The sequence below is a fragment of the Phragmites australis genome, chromosome 3 (genome assembly GCF_958298935.1).
Source record: "Phragmites australis chromosome 3, lpPhrAust1.1, whole genome shotgun sequence".
Taxonomy (NCBI): domain Eukaryota; kingdom Viridiplantae; phylum Streptophyta; class Magnoliopsida; order Poales; family Poaceae; genus Phragmites; species Phragmites australis.
Window position 1 is genome coordinate 50,014,516 of NC_084923.1, and position 22,829 is coordinate 50,037,344.

Sequence of the window (22,829 nt, forward strand, 5' to 3'; positions counted from 1 at the left end):
ATTTTCTGATGTCTGTGGGTGAATGTGTCTCTCAATTTTTGGTTCTAATATGTTACTTTGAGCATTGAGACACCATCAAAACTAACAATTGCATCCCTTTTGATAGTACGGCTTTCCTATACTTAATTTCAAAGATAAAATCAAATAAAATCATATTGAGTACTACAAACCACTTCTCTTTTCTTTTCGAGGGACGTCAACGTCGTATATCTTCACCAATGAGACTAAAACCTGTTCATCGCTTCAATAAAACTCATTAGTCCCTTAATCATTTTGTAATCAATAATCCAAAAACCACTTAGGGGTCTAGATGCACTTTCAGGATGACGTAGGCGGTGGAGCGATGGGACAGGCTCTGTAGTGCCGTAAAGCAAGTGAGATATGTCTGCTCTTAGTAATGATGGGTCTAGTGAGAAATTCTAGCTAGGACCGAATATATATCTTGACTCACGTGTAAATCCTATCTCCCTCTGATATATAAAGGAAGGAGTAACATGCTTGTAGAGGAATGGAAAAAAGATAGGCCTAGAGGCGAAATAGGTCGAGAAGAAAGCTGGGCAAGAACATCATTTTGTAACCAACTTAGAACACAAGAAAAGAATACACATAATGTAGGGCTATTACCTTGAGAGAGATTTGAACCTGAATAATCCTCGGTGTTCTTGAGTCACACATACACAAACAGATTTAGTAGGCACATCCTAAACAAAGATCACGCACCCGTCGTCCGATACACCTTGGAATCACTATCAGGAATTTACCCTCAACAAAACGTGTTAGCATTAAATACAAATTAAATGTATGAAAATATATATACGTCATGAGAGCACCGCCGAACGAATACGTTAAAAACGACGTGTTAGTTTGATTTCAAATGAGATAAAAGAGTAGATTATTCGTTAATTTTTCTCTTAATTTATTAATTTATTTTTGTTAGTAAAATGAGTCACATATTTGTAGCCGGTAACGAGACATGAATGTTGGAGGACGAGAGTTGATGAAAAAAATGGATAAATTATTTGAATTTTAGGGGTGTTTATTAGATGAAAATAAGAACATGGAAAAAAGTAACGTGGAACCAACTCGTATTTTATAAAAAATATAAATATTAGACATAATAACATCAAGGGAATACAAACTAATGTAAAGACAATACTGCCAAACAAATACATCAGAAATGATGTCATAATTGATTTCAGATGAGATTAAAAAAGGAGAATGAGATTATCTACTAATTTTATTCATATTTTTTTTTTATTTTTATTAGTAAAATAGGCCCATATCAGTAGCCAGTAACTAGGCGGAAGGATGAGAGTGAATAATAAAATAGATAAATTATTCAAATTTAAGATACCACGATGATAACTAGCTCCTCCTCTCCGTTAGGTTAGGCCATGCGTCTTTTTTCAGAAACACCTCCGTCTTATAAAATCACCATTTTCCAGAAATACCTCTGACTTATAAAAAACTAGCTAAGTGTAAATTCGTTACAACGAAAACACAAATATTAAATGTGTTAACATTAATCACAAATTCAAGGTGAAGCGATATGGTAGCTTGATTTCAAATAGGATAAAAAAGAGGAGTAGTTTATCAGCTAATTTATCTATTTATTTTATTAGTAAAATTAGTCACATATCCGTAGTCGGTAATGAGATAGGAAGACTGGAAGATGAGGATCGATAACAAATGGATGAATTATTTGAATTTTAGGGGTGTTTATTAGATGAAATGAGAATAAGGACAAAATAACGTAGAACAACTGGTATTTTATATAGTATATATAGTTGAGTGCCTATGCGTTGTAATGTGAATATAAAATTAGATATGGTAATATCAAGCATACACTAAGATATATGAGCACTATCAAATAAAAATATATTACGTCAGGAGTGATGTCATAGTTTGATTTTAAGTATAATCTGAAAAAAGAGGATGAGATTATCTGCTAATTTTCTTCATATTTTTTTATTTATTTTTATTAGCAAAACAAATCTATATCTGTAGGCCATAACGAGATCGAAAAATAAAGGTATATAATAAAAATAGATAAATTATTAAAAATTAAGATTTTTTATTAGATATAAGAAAAATATATAAAAAAATATGATATAGAACCTAACCCGTATTTTATATAGTAGAGAAGGGATAAAAAGCGATTTAAAGTGCGGTGCCCAACGCCACGTCTCCCTTCTCTGTCCCCTCGCCTGCCCAATTCCGGAATTCCCCATTCCTCTCGCCTCCTCCTCCCCCTGCAACTCCAAGCAACGGCGGCGCGAGCCCTCGAAACCCAGAAGCGCCAAGGCAAACGGAACGCCCAATTCAATTCCCCGGAGCACTGAACCTCCACCCACCCGCTCGCTCGAATCGCGCGCGATCCCCCTACTAACCCTAGCCGCCACCTCATCATGGTAGCGCCGCGGGTGTGAGGGGCCGTAGATCGCGCGGGAGATGGAGGGCGGTATCGCAGCGGCTGCTGCCGCTGCTGCGGCGGCGGCAGCGGTGACCACGGCGGTTGCCCCGCCTGTGGCTCCGGCTCCGGCTGCGGCGGCGCACGCGGCGGTGGGAAACGGCGGGGCGGCAGCCGCTCCGCCGCCGCCGTTCCTGATGAAAACTTACGAGATGGTGGACGACCCGGCCACGGACGATGTCGTGTCCTGGGGGGCCGGGAACAACAGCTTCGTCGTCTGGAACACGCCCGAGTTCGCAAGGGACCTCCTCCCCAAGTACTTCAAGCACAGCAACTTCTCCTCCTTCGTCAGGCAGCTCAACACCTACGTAAGTGCCCGCAGCCGCTTGCTTGCTCGATTCTTTTACGCAGTGTTCTGTGGATTCTCGTGCCCGGCCATTGGAATTCTAAGTATAGAAGCTACTCTTGAAAACAAAAACCCGTAAGGGTTGGTGGGAAGGATCATGTGTGCTTCTAAAATGTTTTTAGCTGATCTGAACGGTAGCACCTACGGACTCGTAGTTTTTAGTTCACAGCTGGATTTGGAATCTAAATCTAACTAGGGCTTTCTAAGGTAGCGTTCCGATTCCCCTAAAACTCCCGGGTGCCAGTTGGTATGATCCTCAGAGTGGATGGATCCGCATCACTCCTTGCTTAAGGCCAGCATGAAATTCTGAAGCTGGAATATTGCCTTCTCAAATTGAAGGACACGGCTCTGGGCTCGTCAGCTCTGAATATTGTTACCAATATATTTCTTGAAGGAGGATGTTAAAAAAGGAGACCAATAAAAACATATAAGCACTTGCTTTGACAAGTCTATTTAGCTTCGAATACTAATTTTGTGGCCAGAGGAAGAATCTGCTTGAGATACTGAATTTGCATGATTAACCCTACACTTTAGTGTGGCACTTGCCTGGTAGGGTCTTCAACTTTACCATTTGTCAAATTGAGCACCATCCTAAAAAAAGTCAAAGATTTGTTGTTTAGTTGTTGGCATAAATAATGTAGGCCTAGCGGTGTCTGTGTTAAAATACTTGACTTGTTGCATGCTTTCATTTGTTTACTACACCTACTAGAGTCACTTCTTGGCATGAGCACATGGAACTGACTAGATCTGTTTGTTCCCCTTCCATCTAATGCACACCACATATTTCTTAAAGTTACCTAAAGGATTCATAACTTCTGTTCAGCATATGATCCATAACACTAGATCCATCATATTATGGTGGTTGGGTGTCTATGTCTTCGAGATAGTCTTTATCATTTAAGTTTTCACCTCAAACCACAATCCCTAACCAATTCAAACCTGTGCAGTTATGAGAAGCCTTTCTGGTTTTTGATTTAACTATGGAACAAGCTATGCTGTTTCGTTAGATGAGCAATGCTGAATGGTCCCTTGGTATGTAGATAATGAATACTGCCTAAACAAAAGGTTATAATTTTACATGCATATAATGATATAAATCGTAGAACTGTTCTTTATCAGCTGAAAATAGTTCTTGCCCCATTCAGGTGCGTGCTGTACTGTTGTGTATTCTCCTCAGCTTTCTGATATTGGACTATGCATGAAACTACATGAATGATTGACATTTAGATTGTAAAATTTTGAGGCATTTAAGATCCAACGGATTTCTTTTGGGTTTCATCTCCATAAGGGTGGCTGGGTTTTTACGTTGGCTCACCAAGCCTATCACAACCCTCATCCTTAATCCAGGCTTGAGTCCAGCTATGTTGAAACAACATAGGCGGAGTAAACATGTTACTATCAGTCATTTTGCAAAAACAAGCTGTCTGCACTTCATAACCCTTGGAGTTATTAAAATTCAAAAGTCGCTCTGTAGGAACATATACTGATTTGTTCTTTCAGTTTGCTCTTTATTTTTAGCTTGTTTTCTGAACTATTGATTGTCAAACTGTCCCCTGCATTAGTATAAGTCAATTCTATATAATATTTATGTTATATACAGTGAAGAATTATTTGTTTCATGCAGGCTATATCAGACTGTAGTTTTTACCTTCTCCGTTTATGTTGACTGTATTTAGTTACAAACATGTTAATCGAAGAACCCATATGGAATTGACATTTAGATTTTGTGTTGACACTATTGATTGCCTAGAGTTACAACTCAGCCATTGACTCTTCGTAATTTTGTGCATTTTCTGCTGACCTTCATGACTACCAATTTGCAGTTGAAGTTTTGCTTGTCACCACTAGTCAGTAGGAATCAGCCAACCCGGTGGGATATTATATGTTGTTTACTTATATCGTCATTTTCACCCATTTAGTTCTGGCACTAAGCACTACTAATGCAACCTATGGTAGTTTCTGTCCTTTCATGATGTGATCAGTTAGCAGGTTCCCTATGAATTGCAGATGTTTTTAGATCAAATTAGCATCGCTTTGGATTGCTTGGGTAGTCCTTTCCTTTTGTATTTACCTTTGGCTGATGCTACAAAGTTTGTAGTTCTCAAAAGCAAAGCAGCTTCTGTGTAATGTGCATTCGCCCTCTCTAATGATCTCATTGGTCCTTTTGATCAGGGCTTTAGAAAGGTTGATCCAGATAGATGGGAATTTGCAAATGAGGGTTTTTTGAGAGGACAAAAACATCTGCTGAAGACCATCAACAGAAGGAAACCATCGTTGCAGGGGAACAACCAACCGCAGCAGCCCCAATTGCAGAACACTCCTTTGCCTGCTTGTGTGGAGGTGGGTAAGTTTGGGTTGGAGGAGGAGATTGAACGGCTCAAAAGGGACAAGAATGTTCTAATGCAAGAGCTTGTCAGGCTCAGACAGCAACAGCAGACAACTGACCATCAGCTGCAGACTTTGGGCAAGCGTCTTCAAGGGATGGAATCACGGCAGCAACAAATGATGTCTTTCCTGGCTAAAGCCATGCAAAGTCCTGGTTTCCTAGCACAGTTTGTCCAGCAAAACGAGAATAGCAGAAGAAGAACAGTAGCCGTGAACAAAAAAAGGAGGCTACCTAAGCAAGATGGTGGCCTAGACTCTGAAAGTGCTTCGTTGGATGGTCAAATTATCAAATATCAGCCTATGATCAACGAAGCAGCCAAGGCAATGCTAAGGAAGATCCTAAAGCTAGATGCTTCACATAGATTTGAATCTGTGGGCAATTCAGATAATTTTCTACTGGAAAATTATTTGCCAACTGCTCAAGGATTTGACAGCTCTTCATCGACGAGGAATTCTGGGGTCACCCTTGCAGAGGTTCCAGCTAACCCAGGTTTGCCATTTATCGCTACGAGTTCTGGACTATCAGCTATTTGTTCACCTTCGACGACTCCCGAAATCCAGGGCCCAGTTATGTTGGACAACAACTCATCAAGACAACTTCCCGACATGAGTGCTGTGCCTCCTGTTCCAAAGCCTATGACAGCAGGTCCAAGTGATATCACTATTCCGGAATTCCCAGATCTGCAAGATATAGTAACTGAACACTCTGTTAACATTCCTGGAGGGAGCTTTGGAATGCCTTGTCCTGAGGGTGTATTTCCCCTGCCTGAAGAGGGTGATGACAGTGTCCCCATCGAGACTGATGAAATTTTGTACAATGATGAGACTCAGAAACTTCCAGGCATCATTGATTCCTTCTGGGAGCAGTTCCTGGTAGCTAGCCCAATATCTGTTGATAACGATGAAGTTGATTCAGGTGTAATGGAAACACCACATGAGAATGGATGGAACAAAGTGGAGAACTTGGCAAATCTTACGGAGCAAATGGGCCTTCTGTCATCTAATCACAGGGTGTGAAATGTAATGGTGCACCTCCATAGCTATCCTATGTTAAGATGTTAAGCTAGCCTGGGATTCTGGTAATAAGCTCCCACAGCATCGCCTACCCTTTAATTTATGATAAGATACCAACTTTGCCGGAATCATACTAAAATGTGAACCTATACATGGGAGGATTCAATCTTCCACCTATGCATCCATCTTGGTATGCTCCGGCGCTTTACCTGCTTGTATCTAGGTTTGGCAGGCTTAAGAACAGAACACGGTGGTAACTTGTCAAATCTGTATGAATACTACTGTAGTAGTTGCTGATAGTGTTTTTTGCTCTGCTATCTGGTTGCACCTAACTAAGGGCAGGGGCAATACTGTCACTGTATTTTTTATGCAGAGGTCAGTATTTACTTGTGACTGGTTATGGCATGGGTTAGTTCCATCCACTGTAGCCGAAAGGGGCAAGAGACGTTTTCTTAGCTTCATTAAACTCATTTGACTTAAGATATTTCTTAAGAAGACTTTGAAAACTCAGTAGTACTTATGTTATTGCTTTCTCCTTCTCCCCCTCAGATTGCTCATTTAAGAAGACCTTGAAAACTCAATACTATGTATTATTGCATCTTTCTTTTTTTTGTTTCTTCCCATGGTGAAGGGTAATCGCGCTAGACTCCTGCCGTGTGCCCACTAAGCAGTTTATGCACAGACCGGCCTGGAAATGGTCGCTTGTCTCCATTATTACCTTATCGCAGCAAGTTGTAAATCTTTTTCTGCTTCTTTTCAAATACTACTAGTAGGTTGCGTTTTGTCAGGGCTTTCTGGGTTGAAGTTTTAACGCCATCCATAACATTTTTTTTTTGGCAAATGAAGTAATAGTTGGCTGTCAGATAGATGCTAGGTTTTGTTTGCTATTAGTCACGGGCGGGGCGACGTTTGAAGCACTGAATGAATAGTGAGTCTTTCACTTGTCTGCTCAGCTCGCTCGATCCTAGAGGATGACTGACAATTTAGAAACGACGATCCGTCTTGGCACGAGGCATGTCTCGCTGGGTTAGGTTATGCGGTTAATCTGAGATGACAGCAACATTCATCCTGTGCTAACAGTGTCGCTTCCTTAATCAATCAGATAATAATAATCTTGGGTGAATTTGGGAGGGCAACGGACATTCATTCCGGATGGGACAACAAAATTGCAGGGAAGGAATAATCCGGCCCCGCTAATTGATTATGCATCTTTAATCCATGCCCAGTTGCCCACGCGATGGATAGATAGATAGGTGGATAATCTTTCTTTCGGTGCGGAAAGGAACTGTTATGAGTAAATGGAATGGGAATTGGAGTACAGCAGAGCATTGCATTTGCACAATAAATTAGTGGTTAGCTCTGTTAGGCGCGCACCAACCCAACCAGCCAACCAGGTCAGGCTAGTCCAGTTCTCAGTACTAGCTTTCTTTTCCATACACGCCCACATGATCGATCTATAAAGATTCTCATCTTATTTATCTTATGATTCAATAGATTAACTGAAAAAGAGAAACGAAGTGGATATATGTTATTAAAAAAGAGAGTTCTTTTAAAGATCAGGTACTATAAAAATTTCTTACTTCATCCATGATCAAGTTTTGAAGCAATCGCGTGTGTATATATTATGGAATAAATTGATAATTTATGACTTAAACAATTGATTCTTTGATTACGATATCAGTACCATCCAACCAGGTCAGGTCAGGCTAGTCCAGCTCTTAGTACTAGCTTTCTTTTCCATACACGCGGTCATTGCCCACATGATCTATCATAAAGATTCTCGTGAGATTTTATTTATATTATTTATTTTATAATTTAAAAGTTAAATTAAAAGAGAGAGATAAAATGGACACATATTATCACAGAGAAGAGAGTTTTTTATAGAATCAGGTCTATAAAATTTGCTTACTCCATCTATGAAAGTTTTGAAGCAACCGCGTGTGTGTATATTATGGAATAAATTGATAATTTATGACTTAAACAATTGATTCTTTGATTACGATATCGCTCGTATTAATAAAATGTAAGATTACCTGAGTCAATAGCTGTGAACCATAAATAAGCGAGGTCACTCGTTTAACTTGTCCAATAAAAAAATCCATATATAATACATGCGGAATGGTCAGGTCAGGATAATGGGTAGGGTAACCAATTAGTACTAGTACAATCTGATCGGACGGCCCGTAGCAACGGGCCAAGTCTAGTGAACGTGCACGTCAGGCTAAGCCGATGATGATCAGTCGGCTTGCTGCAGCGAGACCAGCGCCGGCGGTGGTGGGCGGCGCCGCGAGCGGCCGCGGCCGCGGACGCGCGGGCGGACGACCTTGGACTCGCCCCACTCCCAGAACTTCTGTCTCTCGGCCACGTTGACGTCGCACTCGGGGAACGGCCAAGGGTACCGGTTGGTGTCGTAGCACACCGTGTAGAGCATCTGCCGCTGCCGCCACTGCCGCATCGCCATCCGCTTCCGCGCCGTCATGATGGCGTACTCCGCCGTCATCAGCTCGAACTCCACCCCCGCGCAGCGGTCCCTGTTGTCCGCGGACGCGAGCCGCAGCTGCGTGGGCTGGTCGTCGTGCCTCACGGCGCCGGCCGGGCAGCCGCGGAGGACGAGGTCGGAGAACTCGGCGGTGAAGGGCCCGCGCTTGTAGTTCACCTTGTAGCGCCCGTTGTCGGTGGCCCAGGTGGAGCCGTCCCAGATGGTGGCGTACACCGCCATGGGCTTGGACGGGTAGTCGCCGCCCATGGCAACAGAGCGGGGCACCTCGCGGATGGGCACGCCGTCCACGTAGAAGATGACGACGCGGGAGGACCAGAGGATGGAGAAGCGGTGCGCGGCGGCGGTGGGGTCGAAGGGCATGAGGTACCGCTCCTCGCGGCCCCGGTCGGTGCTGCCGTTGCCGTACACGTTGGTCTGCAGCTTCCACTCGTGACGCTGCCGGTTGCCCAAGAACTCGAAGTCCAGCTCGTCGTGGTTCTTGTCGAACATGTCGCCGTTAGACAGCTGCATTATGAATGCAAATAGAGCATATTGGATCATGCATGCATATTACTGGAATTAATGAAGTCAAGCTCCATGCATGCATGATTCTACATCTTTCAGCTTTCATGATGATGATTACAAGCAAGCGATCGAGATTAACTACTACTATATAAACTCCAGTTTTGTACAATTTGATTAGGTGCAACCACCCATGCCATGCATGCATTGAGCGTACAGTAGTGTCCGTCCGTGTGCCCATGCTGCATCCTGGCCAGGACGGCAGGCAAAGCAGCTAGCCCATGTGGACGTTGGAACAAACAAACTAAACCAAATTACCAAACCATGCATGCATCGGCGTCCAACACCAACCTGTCCCAGGGGTGGATCACCATGGCTCCCCTACCCGGGCGCACTTGAGAGACGAAAGAGGAGGAAGAAGAAGAGAGAGAAAAAAAAAAACCCTCCACTTAGTGGGTGGTGGCCTGGATCCACCACCGAAGATACTTTGCTGCATGCATGCGGACAAATTAATTAAACGCGCAGCTAGCATGCACTGTGCAGCAGCAGCTACTACCTGCTACCCAGCTCTGGCCGGTTCATCGTTCTTGACAGCGAATCCAAGTTACTCCAACTAATAGGAGTGGCTAGTTAACACGGCCAGCCGACTAGTTTGTTGACACACGAGCTACACTCTAGCTATAACAGTAGTTGAGTACGATGCACCGGTTGATCACGGAAACAATATATCTTTTTGAGGCCGGAAAGAGAAAAAAGAATTGGCAGAAATCGGTAGCGTGTAAGATGTGGATGTTGGTCTCGATCAGGCTGATGGATGATGCATGCGTGATCGAGTTGATTGGTTGATTATTTGAGTGAGGAACGATCGATCAACGATGGATGAGATGACTTACGTAGAAGGCGACGACGACGCCGGCGGTGTGGTCCTTGGGCAGCCTGATGGAGGCGCTGAAGAAGCCGTGGTGGTAGTAGTCGGAGGAGATGAAGCCGGAGCCGGAGTAGCGGTTCAGGGTGAGGCGCAAGGTGCTCCCGTCCGGGGAACGCTCCATGTTGGCCTCCCCAAACAGCGGCGAGAACCCCTCCTCGAACGCAGCCACCAGCGGGCGCGCCGCCGAGAGCGCCACGGCGACCAAGGCAACTGCCATCGCCCGCCGCAAGGCAGCCGCCGCCATGGCCCACCGAAGAAGAAGAAGACGATCGATTTCTTGGGTCGCGCACCACCGCACTGCACGCGTCTGTCTCTGCTTTTAGCAAGGGAAAGTAGGATAGGTGGCACAAGCAAAGAAAAATGGAGTGAGGAAAGTGACGGGAGCGACCGCCAATGGATTCTTGCAGGAGGCGAATATATATACGCGACCGATGGATCGATGCGAATTGGTCAGCTGATTGATGATCGAGATTGATGCAAGATAGGAAGCAAGCGCGCGAGGCACGCAGCGGCTGATTGATGATCGACGGAAACTTGGATGGGCCAAATTGGTCTGATCATCGTCGGAGCTTATCTGTATATGCTGCCAGGCTGCTGCATGCTCTAACTTGTACCGGTGTATAGGAGGAGTATTCTTCTTCTTCCGATACAAAAATAAAATAAAATAATGCAGTCATATTATCATCCGTTCAATAATTAATTTGGTTTCTGGAATCCATTTCCGTACCTTTTTATTTTTTTTCTAATAAGAATAGTATATTAATGACGGATAATAATTGTTATTAGTGACGGTTACGGTACCCGTTATCTTATTATGTCACTAATAATAAAATATTAGTGACGGGTTGATTTAAGATAGCATGAAAACTAATCGCCCGCAAAGGTGTCACAAAAAGTATCCTACAAATAAAAAAATAAAATTATAAAAATAATACATACTAACAATCATGTATATCAAAACAACCGAAATACATATTACTGTACCATATCATATTCATCGAACTAAGCAAGTCTCTCACTGATCAAAGTCAAATCCTCTTCGCCCTCCTCAACCGTTTTCATTCGAAAATAGTTGTAGTCAGGTAAAACAAAACCATGCTCCTCAAGCACTTTCAAGCATCCTTCAACGATGTTTTTTTAGAATGTAACGAAATCGGTGATGCCTTGCCACATGTCTTAATAGTGATATCCTCATTACTTTCTCCCCTTGAATATATGTCAAAAGAGATAGTTCACAAAATTTTTTCCATCTAGAGTGGATTGCACTAAAGATACAGTATCACCTATCGTAGAGATTACCTCTTTAAGGCATATGATCTATTTCAACACCTACATAATAGGATGATATGAATTGAGTCTAATGTACTATAAAATCAATTAAATTGATGTGTCTTAATGAGTGTTACTATGAGCCTAATAATGAGGGAGAAAAAAAAGAGGTTACTATGATCAGTCTTGATCGTGACCGGTGGGGGAACGCCTGGAGGGTAGTGTACGCCTGGTGTGTGAGCCAATAGAGGAGTTGTCGGGATCCATCTAAGTCCGCCACGGCGACAGCAACAGTCCCCGCCACTACCTTGATCTATTGCCCTAACCCTAGCAGGTAGGGGGGGGGGGCGACAACGAACGTCAGGTTGTGGTGGAGAGGGGAGGATGGTGGCAACGTCGGCGGCGAGGTGCAAACGGCAGCGGTGGCAGGAGGAGGAGGCGAGCAGAGATGAGAGTGGTCGAGAGAGAAATAAGCAGATAAGAGTGGTCGAGCAGATATGAGTGGCAGAAATTAGTGACGAGTTATAAGGACACCGTCATTAATGAGTATGCTACATTGTGTGCCTCATATACCTACCATTAATGACTAAATTATTAGTGACGGATATTAATGTGATATATTACTAATATTTTTAGTGACGGATCATTCGCTCGTCGTTACTAATGAACTCTCATTAGTAACGGGTCGTGGTTAGGTCCCAACCTAAACCGCATATTAGTAACGGGTCGATACTGAACCCGTCACTCATAGTATACTAGTGACAGGTATTAAAAAACTGTCACTAATAACGTATCTTCTTCAATAATTTCTTAAGTAGTACCTATGTAGTAGAAGCACGTACGCTTCATCCGGTAAATCCCAGTACTCTCTCATCGCTTCTCTGAGATACGTTGCGTATGTAAGAGCAAAGAATGAGAGCATGGAGGAATTCATATTCATCCTCCATTCCACAGCTAGCAGATACCACACGCACCAATGGCCGGTTCCATATTTCGGCGTGCCTTGTTTAGCTTTGTGGAAGAGATCCTGAAGCCGCATGTACACCACGTAAAATCCGAGCCCGTCCTGTGCTTTACATGGCAAATAACATCCGATCCCAAGCGACCCAACGATTTTTCGTACTCCATCCGTCACACCCTGCCAATATTGTACATGTCGGATTGTAACGTATCCGTTATTTACATAATTTTGGTTGGTTCCGTCGATCTTTAGAGATATCATCTAAGCTGCATGTGTACATAGGGTGTGCCTAGATATACAAATATTATGTTAAAATTATGTGTACTTATATGAACAGATACTATCAACTTATCGAGTAAAGGAACTAAAAAAATATTGTCCGTGTCATCGAGTCCATCCGGCGGGGCCCAGCTGCTCCTACAATATGAAGCGCTCCATCAACCTAACTAGGATATATATGTCTCAAAAAATGTATATTTTTTAAAAGTAGCTAGGTCAGTCAGCCAGCCAGAGATATGATTACGACGACTCCATATATAAGAGCCGGATAATTAAGCACACCATGCATTATTTCTTCTCTTTTTCTTTCTAAAAAAAAGCGAGTATAAAAAACACGTACAATTCATTTGATAATTGATTAACTGGAGAGATCGCGCGCGCTTCGTACTGCACTAATTTTTAGTTATTACCTAGCTAGTATGGTGGCCAAGTCTGAACAATTTTGACAATTAAGAAATGCGTATGTATGTATGTGCAACGAAATAAGCCAAGTTTCGTGTTTAATTATATTGAAGAGATACATTGATTAATTGGGAGAAAAAGAAAATGCAGAAATTAAGAGAGGCCGGCCTGATTGAGAGAGAAAGCAAACCTACCATTTCATTCGTGTATGGACGAAGAGAAGTGCAAGGTCTCTCTCATTCACGGGAGACGAGTCACAAGTAGCTAAATAATATACCCCTCCTACTCGGCAACGCAGTACAAGTGTACATACACCGATACTTGCATTGGACACCACTCACGTCACGTACGCTACAGCTAGCTGTACTACCCAATATTAATTCAGCGTGCACCATAAAAAGAAGTTCATTCTATTAATTCCGTCAAAGAAAAAAAAGGCATGCTGAAATCATCTCTCGATCAGGACAAAACAAGGAGGAAATCGTGATGGTGACTTGAACGCCTTCACCACTATTTGCTACCTAATGAAGCTTTGATCCTCCGTTCCGGACGTTGAAGAACAAATTAAGACGAAGCTGGTGCTGATCCAGCTAGCTAGCACGGCTGAGCTGAGCTATCACTCACATGCATGCATGGTGACAAGGCAAGAGAGAGCCCGTGTAACATGGGATGCTGCACTCTGCAGTGCATGTCTGTCTGTCTCGTCTGTTTGCAGCATATACATATATGATTATGACTCGTACTAGGGCATATTATGGCCCCTCTTATCCTCTCACCGGCCCTACGCAATTGTATATCTATCTATATATCTATCTATCTTGTGTCACTCGTTCCCATCCCATCTCTGATAGATAGATTCTTTCTTTCGGTTACGAAGCATCCACCATGATTGGGTTATGGTTATGCTTTAGTTGATGACCTTGCTTCCTTGATAATCCCTGAAATTAGTATGAACATCCGGCTTTTGTAAATGTAGCGAGCGAACAAATCATGCAGCCTATGATTTTTCACTGCATGTGCGATTGCAATTTTTGTGACGATATACAGTGTACAGCAGTTACTTTAACATTTAATTTATCTCTGTCATATACTAGTATGTGTTTGATGTCTGTGACTAATCGATGTTTTTCCTCTGCACAAACTGGAAAGTCACTGACGGTGCTCCGCCCGTTATAGTACTACTAGTATACAGGTCTAGCTGTTCTCTCTTTGTTTGCATTAGACGCAGATGGAACAAGACTAATCAGCACGATTTGGTGGCTAGATTAGTACAGTATACGAAAAAAAATGTCCATTTATACTGTAGGATATAAGTACAGACGAAGGGGATCCTCTAATATAAAACACAGACCTGTACGTGTCTGTCAACCGCCATGAAGCTAGCGTAGGCATACAGACAGGTAACTAGTGCTATACAAAGATGGTATAATTAGGGATGTGATGGTGCAACAACCTGAGTAATTAGCTTGTGTTAGGTCCGTACGTGTACCTGAAGAAGCCAGCCAGCCAGCTTGTAAGCAGTTGGCTTGCTTGTCACTGGCCCATGCTGATTGCCATTGCCAGGCATCCAAGGGCTACCTGATAATTCAGTCCAGCCAAATAATCCAGCCTTACTATACCCTGCATGCTCGATGAAACAACAGATGGAGTAATATCATAGCAGGAGTGTCTGCTTCTGATTCATTCTATTTTTCTACTCTTGAAACCAACAGAGATATATACTTCAAACCTGAGAGGTCTCAAACGAAGCAAGCTATATATTGGGGTGTCGTCCAATGATTCATGTTGGAAAATCCGATCCTGTTTTTCCTTTTTGACGGGAAATTAAACCATGTGGTAAAATCTTTGATGGCGCGGAGGCCTCAATCATGCAGCTCGTCTGGCTAATGACTGACTGGATCAGCCATCTGAATGCATGCGCAACAACTTGTGATGGGCGGATCAGCTTTGCCAATACCCCTCTCTTGACACATGCGCAAGACCGCAACCGCAGCTCAGCTTTGGTGTGCGTGACCAAGGCAAACAAGACACAAGCAGGAAATTCGTCTGCTTTGCTTGGGTTCTGCAATAGGCTACCCCAATCACCAAAATTTTGTTGCGATAGGTAGCACACCAACTAAAACTGATGTCTGATGTCTGATGGTATTGGGATCTTGAGCAAGCTGGATATTCAATAAGTTTAAGTCTAACAAGTACAGAAGGAACTACACAAGAGAATAGCTACCGGAACAAACAGATGGAGAGCACAGTAACGATATGAACCAAAATGAGCAGCAAAATTCATGCTGGAAACACGGAGTAAACTTTTTAAGGTAAAATATAAGAGTACAACCTACAGGCCGGGTGAACTCACTGAGGAAGGTTAACAACGGGCTACACAGAAGGCAAATTGCTGGATTTCACAGACCAATCGACCAACCGAAATACTATCCCGAGTTTTGTCAAAACCTAAATTTTGAGTTTGAGAACTACAACAAGACCATGTAACGGACCTCCTTAGCTTCCTTTATCCTTTTGACTCCATGCATTGCTATGTCGACAGACTGTTATTTCTGGAGACTACCTCCCCTTCCAAGCGCTCTTGGTAGTCCAGCTGCTGCCATCGGTGGCAACTGCAACAGTCATCATCACTAGTTAGTTTAACATCGCCAGATTTTAGTTCTAAAAAATGTATGTAAAGAAAACTTCAATCATTAAGGTTCCAATAACAGACAACTAAAAAGCCTGCTGCTTGATTATGTAAGCATGATACGATATGTGAACCATTGGAAAGACTTATCATAGCTGATTATGCGACTCAAGGCCTCAGTTCATCAATTATGGTTCTTCAAATCTCAATTATGCAGAATAGGCTTCATTCAAGATGAGAGAGACTTGGAACAGTAAATACATCTTACGAAACATCAATAGAACAAAAAAAAGAAAGGATACCTTCTGCTGAAGCTTCATTACTGTAGAAACCAATAGCTTATCACCAACAATTTGCCTCAGCCGAATCACTAAGTCAGCCCTGCTTATCTTTCTCCTCTATTCCAAAATTAAGAGGCACACCATGGTTAGCATGTCATTAAGCATATTGAATGCAACAGGAAATCTCAAAAGAAATATAGAACATTAAGAACCTTGAATTCTTCATAGTATCTAAGGACCAAGTCCATGTCTGAACGAGGCACTTTTGTGGAAATGGCAGCAAAAAGCATTGAAAAGGGCATCCAAGGTGAGGAGGGAGCCCTTGGAGCACGCCCGAACATAGGTGCTTGTTGTTGAACAGCTGAAGATGCCAAGGTTTGGAAGCTATCGCCCTAATCGAAACAAACAAGGAAGAAAATGACAAGCTGAAATCTACACGGAAATTTCCAAATCAAAATCAAAGTTCAGCTAAGCTCAGCGATTAGATTATCAACTATTCAACTATATATCAGCTTTGTGGACATCATAACTACCCCATTAGATTTCCAATTTCAACACAGGGAATTTGGATTAAAAGAGCATCAATCCATTTCAATCATTCCAATAGTTCACATTACAGAACTCCGGTCAGATGTTTTAAAAAAATAGTTCTCGTTTACAACTAAATAACATGAAAGACCAAAAGCAAAGAACGAAGCACGTGCTTTTGTTAAAATATAAAAAACTTGCTCAGTACATAATGCCCCCATGTTTTCAGGACTAGATGAGTGACATACTGACATTGGTTCATTTTCAACTCCAAAAGTATGCCTTTCCATGACTAACATTTCTTACTTACATTAAACTGGAGAAAATTATGGCAATTCTTTTACGACTATTTTGGGCAATATAACAAAAAAGGAATTTAATAAGTACGCCAGGCAACTACAGGATCATTTAAAGACTTAGATAAAATATATCAATAAATGAGAACCTATTTAAATGTCACTTCAAGATTTTGTAATAAAACAAGTAAACGCCACAAAGGATCCGCCACTCCATGACAAACATAGGAACATGCCTTTGCACTGAATCATGTTATAGATCATTGCATTCAGGTACTAGTACTATGTGTTATCAAATGTGCAGAATGCAACCCATACGATGTATACATGCGCCACTCCATGATTAACATGCTGCATGCAAAAACTGAGCTATGAACAACAGCACGAAAGCTGAACCACAAGCATACCTTGGCTAGACTGTCTGGCGAACCAGAATTTATGATCTCAGATATGTTGGACGCGCTATTTTTCGAAACCAAATATTCTGCAGTAGTAACAAATAAATTGCCTTGGGCAAACAACAAAACAGAAGGAAAAATGGAAGATGAAAAAAAATCCATAGAGTAGTACCATTGGTCATGGGAGGTACTTTGATAATAACAGCATATTCAGCATAGATGTGATTATGCACATTAGTATCCCATATGATGTAATGCTTTGGTTTTTGGAGATCATCCACACCACTATCAAAACTTTCATTGGTTGGCTGGAATTGCTTTGATCCAGGAAAAACAAGCTCAACATTACCCATTATCACACGGCACAACATCATTCTGATGATGCCATCTTCATGAATATCTAAATATCTGGCACTGTAAATAAACTTCAAGTAAGACTACAAGAAGCACTGGTTACTCAAAGCAAGAGAAACAATACAAGTAGCAAAGCTAAAGTTTAATATCGAACAGCTAAATAAGCTGTTATAATGAATAAGCGCATGAAAGAGAGGAACTGGAGATCTAAAGACAAACAAAATAGTTGAGTATACCATAGAATAAGGAAGCCAGAGACAGAACGGATATTTACCATGAATTTGAGCAATTTGCTGGAGCAAGATGAGTCCCAACACCATACATGGTCCCCTGCTGAGGTTTTGCAATTTCCAGAGAACCTTGCATCATCATCTCCTCCATAGTATCTCTTGAGCAAGGAAGCCATGCATAACGCACATTTGCGTTCCCACGACGACTTTTGGTCGCTTCTACCTCCTTCTGGAAAAGACTAGAACGAACTTGCCCTTGCTGATCTAGCAGCGGTGTTCTATAGATACCGATAATATCTTTTTCATTAAAAGGCTGGCCTAATCCTTTAAGTAACAAATTCTGCACAGCTGAATCAACACGTTGACCACTGTTTTTCTTGCTGGCAGTAGCCTGTATGATTCCTCTAGAGTACTCATTCAAATGGGCTGAAGGACTTGATTTATTTTCACCAATAGCTTCATCATTGTTATGCGCTTTCGGTTTGTCCTCCACTATATTATTGATTCTCTTATCATGAGAAACTGCTTCCCCAACAGACACTGAACTTGAGCTTTCAGCTACACTTGTAGACATCCCAGCACGCTCATCAGCTTCACCTTTTTCATGCTGAGATGATTTAGATGTATACAATCCGGCAGATAAATCTGGAAAGAAGGATTTGCCATGATCATCAACCCATGCTATTGGGTTATTTATGGTCGTTGCATAATCTAGGCAAATCATGTGAATGAAGTCCAACAGGATGTGCTTGTTCTGGAACACCACGGTAGTAATCGGCCTCTTCAATTGGAAGTCCCGTTGTGCCAGATTGATAACATCCTCTGGAAAATCACTCCAGTCACCATGCTGGTAGAAAAGCACACGCATAGGCAACCCACTTGTCTTAAAGTTTCGATAGGACTCTAGTATACTACCATTCCCACAGGAAGTAATTTTAGACTTATTACGTTCAGCTTCATCAGCAAATGTCACAAGGTGTTTCCTTGGATCATGCTGAGAGAACACTATTGCATCATTGGCCTCAGAGCACCCCATAGCAGTCTCAAGCTTTCGCTTGCGAACAGTAGGTTTCAGCACATGTTCATCCAATGCCATTACGTTCCTCTGCTCCATTTCTTTTACAAAGACTCAATCCAAACCAGGTAATTTTCTTTACAGATTTACACTACTAAGTCAAAAAAGTTAACTTAATCTAGCTAATGACACCTAGATTATGTTAGCATAAAGTTAATTCCAAAATGAGCCATATTATCCAAAAGCGCACATGTAATGGACCTGCGACCAAAATGGAAAAAGGAAAAGGAATAAAAATGGCTTGAAAATATGTAAATGTATAGCAGAAGTGAGGAGCAAAATGGAATATTGTGCAATACAACATTTATTTACTCTTACAGGACGCAAAGTGCACCACCAAACTATTTTTTTCCTTGTTCGCACATTATTGCTAGTATTCTATTTCTGCTACGGGAATTAAATATTTTTCCCAATGCCCATATTGGTTTCATATGTAAAACTCACTTATATTTAATTCAGTCCAGGGAATTTTCTTGATTGCAAATTGAGTGCAATTAGTAAAACAACTCTGCCAGTGCAATTCTTTACCCCACGCAGAATAGAATTGTGTGTGCTTCACACCATCTCTCTGGACAATGCTCCTGCTGGTATGGCTGGTGCAGCCACACAAGAAGGCAGCAACAGACAATAACAGAGAGAAGTTGACGCTGCTTCCACAACAAACAATAGCAGCATGTCTGTGGCTCTGTGCTGTAAAAAAGCATCTTGTCTTTGACTCTTCTCTGCGGCCATTGCCTAGGACATCGAAACAGAGGCCACGGCGGTACCAACAGAATAGTTCCACAGAATTAAAAGCACCTTATCACATCCCCACAATAGCCTCATATATAGATAGATGATGACACTCGAGGCCCTGATGCGCAAAGCTTGTTATGCTTATTAAGCAAGAACTGAAACATTTGATAATAAACTTTCCAACACCTGTTTAGCAATTGTACATTACTTTGCTACTTGACACTTTAACAGACATACACTGACCAGAAGGCCATATATAATTGACAATAATTGCTACTTACACTAAAGAGAAAGTATAACTTCATTCAGTTTAAAATCATTTGTGCACTGAACAATATGGTATCATAAAGGAATGCTGGAAAACTACGCATAATACTAGTCAGATCACATATTATAACTCAATGTGCGATGCATGTGTAACAAAACCTGGTAACGAAGAAAAGTACAAGTAGCTGGACTGCTGGAGCACAAAAGGGCCGGGTGAACTTTGAGTAATCAACGCTTACGCGTGCCAAATTTGTGTCTAGAACGAAGAACGGACAACAAGCACAATCTTAATGTGTCACTCAACAGATCGTTGGGGACAAAAAAAAAAATCTCTTTTCTGTTCACCCGTTTGGGTCACTAAACTAAATGAATTTGCTCTGCGATGCAATGTTCATGATAGCATGAGACAACAAACGCATGACAAGGAAAGGAAATATCTGCAGGACAAGGTCTAGAAAACTAAATACATGCGAGCACTACTACTCCACTCCTAAAAATTAAGTTATTCCATTTCCATCACATAACGTAATCTAAATCAAGTAACTAACCCAAGCCCGGACTAGAGCACAACAACAGGTACGATCCTACAACAGATGAAGCTAAATTACACCACAAGCACCAAAGGATATGAGAGAGCAAGCAGGAATTCGAATTCAGAAGAAGTATGGGTACAGTAGCATCAGTACCAGCCATAGTTCATCGCCGCCGCCGCGGAAGACTGGATAGATGTAGGCAGATAGGCAAGCAGCAGCGGTTATTACTTATTATACGATTCACTCCGAGCAGAGTAGATGAGGCAGACTGCGAGTAGATGGATGGATAGTTGAGGCAAGGCCGCCTTTTCTAAGCTGCCGCACGCGACGGGGGGCGGCGGCGGCGTCCGCCTTCCTGTGGGTCGGCTCCTGCGGCTTTCCCTTCCTATTCCGGTGGGCGAGGAGGCGAGAGGAAAGGGGGAGAGCGAGGCGGGGTACATGTAGCGTGAGGCCGACAGGGAGAACCGCGGATCGGGCCGTCGAGTCGGTTCTGTGGGCGAGATCCGACGGTCCAGGATATGTTTGGAGGGGAAAAGGAGGTCAGGTCGGGGGTTTCTTGGAGAGGGGGGCGTGGACCTGACCGCTTTGGTCACGTGGTGGGTCTTTTCCGCCTTTCATTTCTCCAGGGTTTTTTTTAAGTAATATTAATTTAATGAAAATTTGTAAAGATATTGCTTATTTTTGAAAAATTGCAAAAAGTACTCTGTCGGCATTTGATCTGCCCTGACGTGTCAGGCATAAAGCACATATCGACAAATCAATTGCCGACATGGTACTATTTTTACAAATTTATGAAAATATATAATGTTTTTGTAATTTTTCATTAAATTAATATTATTCTAAAAATCGAGTATCTTTGGCCCTTTTGAACTTAGTACTCCAACTGGTAAGTTATTTTTGAGTTACCTTTTCTTTTCCAAGTAGGTTATCTATTGTGTTAAAAAAATATAGGTTGTTGGTGAAAGACTAAACTGTTTAACTGAATGTAGCTCCATGTTTAGGACAGGTGGGACAAAAATATGGTAACTAGTCGATCATTCGTTTGTGCTTCTGGATGGTTGGCCTGCATACATGACTTGACTCATACGTAACTTTCTCCTAGTCGCCAAATGGAACGGTCATGATCCGTCGTGTGGAGATTTGAATTGCGAGTGATAGCGTCAAGCTTGACGGTAGTTCTGGCGCATCTTAAATAGTTTTTCTAACCATCGTCTTTAATTTTAATTTTTAGATGAATTTGTTGAAGCTACTGTATGCATTGCACCCAAATTTTTGTCGCCGTATAAATAAAGGAGATAATAAAAGCAGCGAGTGACACGGGCCGCGTTTCATTTTACGATGCTGGATGGGCCGGGTCAGCACGTGCACCGGGCCCAACGACCCAATGGGCCGTATATAAAATAGCATGGGCCTGACTCTTCTCTCCGGTCCACGGGGAAGCGAAAGGCATGGGTCAAGAGGCGTCCATCCATCGGCGGTTCGTCTCGCCAGGCGGCGCCGCCGTGCCGTGCCCTGGCTTTCCGGCGTCTCGATCGATCGGCGCCGCGGAAGGGAAGATATGATGCTCACACGGCGCGCGGGGTGGAGGTGCAGGCTACGTACGGCGTACGTCGTCCTCACCACCACCGGACGCGCGCGCGTGCGTACGTCCTCCCTCCCTCCCTCCACCACGGCACGGCATGCACCACGGACGGGCGGCCGGCCGGCCGACAACCACCTGCAGGCTGCGGCCCCCACTTGGCCACGCTCTACCTTCTCACTCAACTACTCCCATGGCCATGATTGCATTGCTCAGCAACATGCATCTAGCTTATGAATGCATGTATACATCTTACTTAAATCAGCCACTGCACTCATCACCACATAATGCACGTACAGTGATCGATATATTTCCCACCCCAATTGTAAATGCAATCTGATATGATCCTGCCACTTCCCCGGGGAGGACCATGGTTGGATGATAGATGCATGCTCTGGGATCGATTCTGGTTGTTTTCATGGCAAATCCGTCAAAAGATGCATGCTTCTTGACTGCTCCTCCTGCAAATCCACAGAGAGCTGTAATGTAAATGTATGAGAGAGAGAGAGAGAGAGAGAGAGAGAGAGAGAGAGAGAGAGAGAGAGAGAGAGAGAGAGAGCATTGGTGGTGATTGGCTTGGCTACAACGTACTCTCTCCTACCATGTCAGTTCCTTTGTCGCTTGATCGATCCATCACATCAGGCCGGCCACTCACTACTTTGCATCATGCATGCAAAGCTCATCTTTTATTCTAGGCTACCTCATTTGTTAAACTGCACAGATCACATATAACGGACAGCAAATTATATTGAATCCTTGATCGATTTGCTTATTAATTATATATGGGGTACCAGCCAACAAGATGGATATAATTAAGCCGATTAAGGTGAAATAACTTAGTCTCGTATATATGAAACGTTGGTATGGTA

At 42.6% G+C, this 22,829-nt stretch overlaps 3 protein-coding genes across 3 annotated transcripts; 1 reads left to right on the plus strand and 2 right to left on the minus strand.

The window, feature by feature from the left end:
- The first annotated feature begins 2,168 nt into the window (after positions 1 to 2,168).
- LOC133913811 (heat stress transcription factor A-1-like) lies at positions 2,169 to 6,514 on the plus strand. The gene is made up of 2 exons (XM_062357077.1): positions 2,169 to 2,778; positions 4,989 to 6,514. The coding sequence occupies exons 1-2, from the start codon at positions 2,452 to 2,454 to the stop codon at positions 6,216 to 6,218; spliced, it is 1,557 nt and encodes a 518-aa protein (XP_062213061.1). The 5' UTR covers positions 2,169 to 2,451; the 3' UTR covers positions 6,219 to 6,514.
- Positions 6,515 to 8,263: 1,749 nt separating this feature from the next.
- On the minus strand, positions 8,264 to 10,722 carry LOC133913815 (probable xyloglucan endotransglucosylase/hydrolase protein 30). Its single transcript, XM_062357081.1, has 2 exons — positions 10,110 to 10,722; positions 8,264 to 9,219 (listed from the first exon to the last, which is right to left on the minus strand). The coding sequence occupies exons 1-2, from the start codon at positions 10,386 to 10,388 to the stop codon at positions 8,452 to 8,454; spliced, it is 1,047 nt and encodes a 348-aa protein (XP_062213065.1). The 5' UTR covers positions 10,389 to 10,722; the 3' UTR covers positions 8,264 to 8,451.
- Positions 10,723 to 15,322: 4,600 nt separating this feature from the next.
- LOC133913816 (inactive poly [ADP-ribose] polymerase RCD1-like) lies at positions 15,323 to 20,803 on the minus strand. Its single transcript, XM_062357082.1, has 7 exons — positions 20,535 to 20,803; positions 17,816 to 19,047; positions 17,360 to 17,601; positions 17,197 to 17,273; positions 16,178 to 16,357; positions 15,987 to 16,082; positions 15,323 to 15,667 (listed from the first exon to the last, which is right to left on the minus strand). The coding sequence occupies exons 2-7, from the start codon at positions 18,883 to 18,885 to the stop codon at positions 15,602 to 15,604; spliced, it is 1,731 nt and encodes a 576-aa protein (XP_062213066.1). The 5' UTR covers positions 18,886 to 19,047; positions 20,535 to 20,803; the 3' UTR covers positions 15,323 to 15,601.
- Positions 20,804 to 22,829: the final 2,026 nt, after the last annotated feature.

What these genes read in the sequence shown, in the direction of transcription:
- LOC133913811 (XM_062357077.1), top strand. Translation starts at nt 2,452, where the DNA reads ATGGAGGGCGGTATCGCAGCGGCTGCTGCCGCTGCTGCGGCGGCGGCA. An exon ending in TCAGGCAGCTCAACACCTAC is followed by an intron (nt 2,779 to 4,988) that starts GTAAGTGCCCGC and finishes CCTTTTGATCAG; the next exon opens with GGCTTTAGAAAGGTTGATCC.
- LOC133913815 (XM_062357081.1), bottom strand. Translation starts at nt 10,388, where the DNA reads ATGGCGGCGGCTGCCTTGCGGCGGGCGATGGCAGTTGCCTTGGTCGCC. An exon ending in GCGTCGTCGTCGCCTTCTAC is followed by an intron (nt 9,220 to 10,109) that starts GTAAGTCATCTC and finishes TTCATAATGCAG; the next exon opens with CTGTCTAACGGCGACATGTT.
- LOC133913816 (XM_062357082.1), bottom strand. Translation starts at nt 18,885, where the DNA reads ATGGAGCAGAGGAACGTAATGGCATTGGATGAACATGTGCTGAAACCT. An exon ending in CGCCAGACAGTCTAGCCAAG is followed by an intron (nt 16,358 to 17,196) that starts GTATGCTTGTGG and finishes TGTTTCGATTAG; the next exon opens with GGCGATAGCTTCCAAACCTT. An exon ending in TAATGAAGCTTCAGCAGAAG is followed by an intron (nt 15,668 to 15,986) that starts GTATCCTTTCTT and finishes TGACTGTTGCAG; the next exon opens with TTGCCACCGATGGCAGCAGC.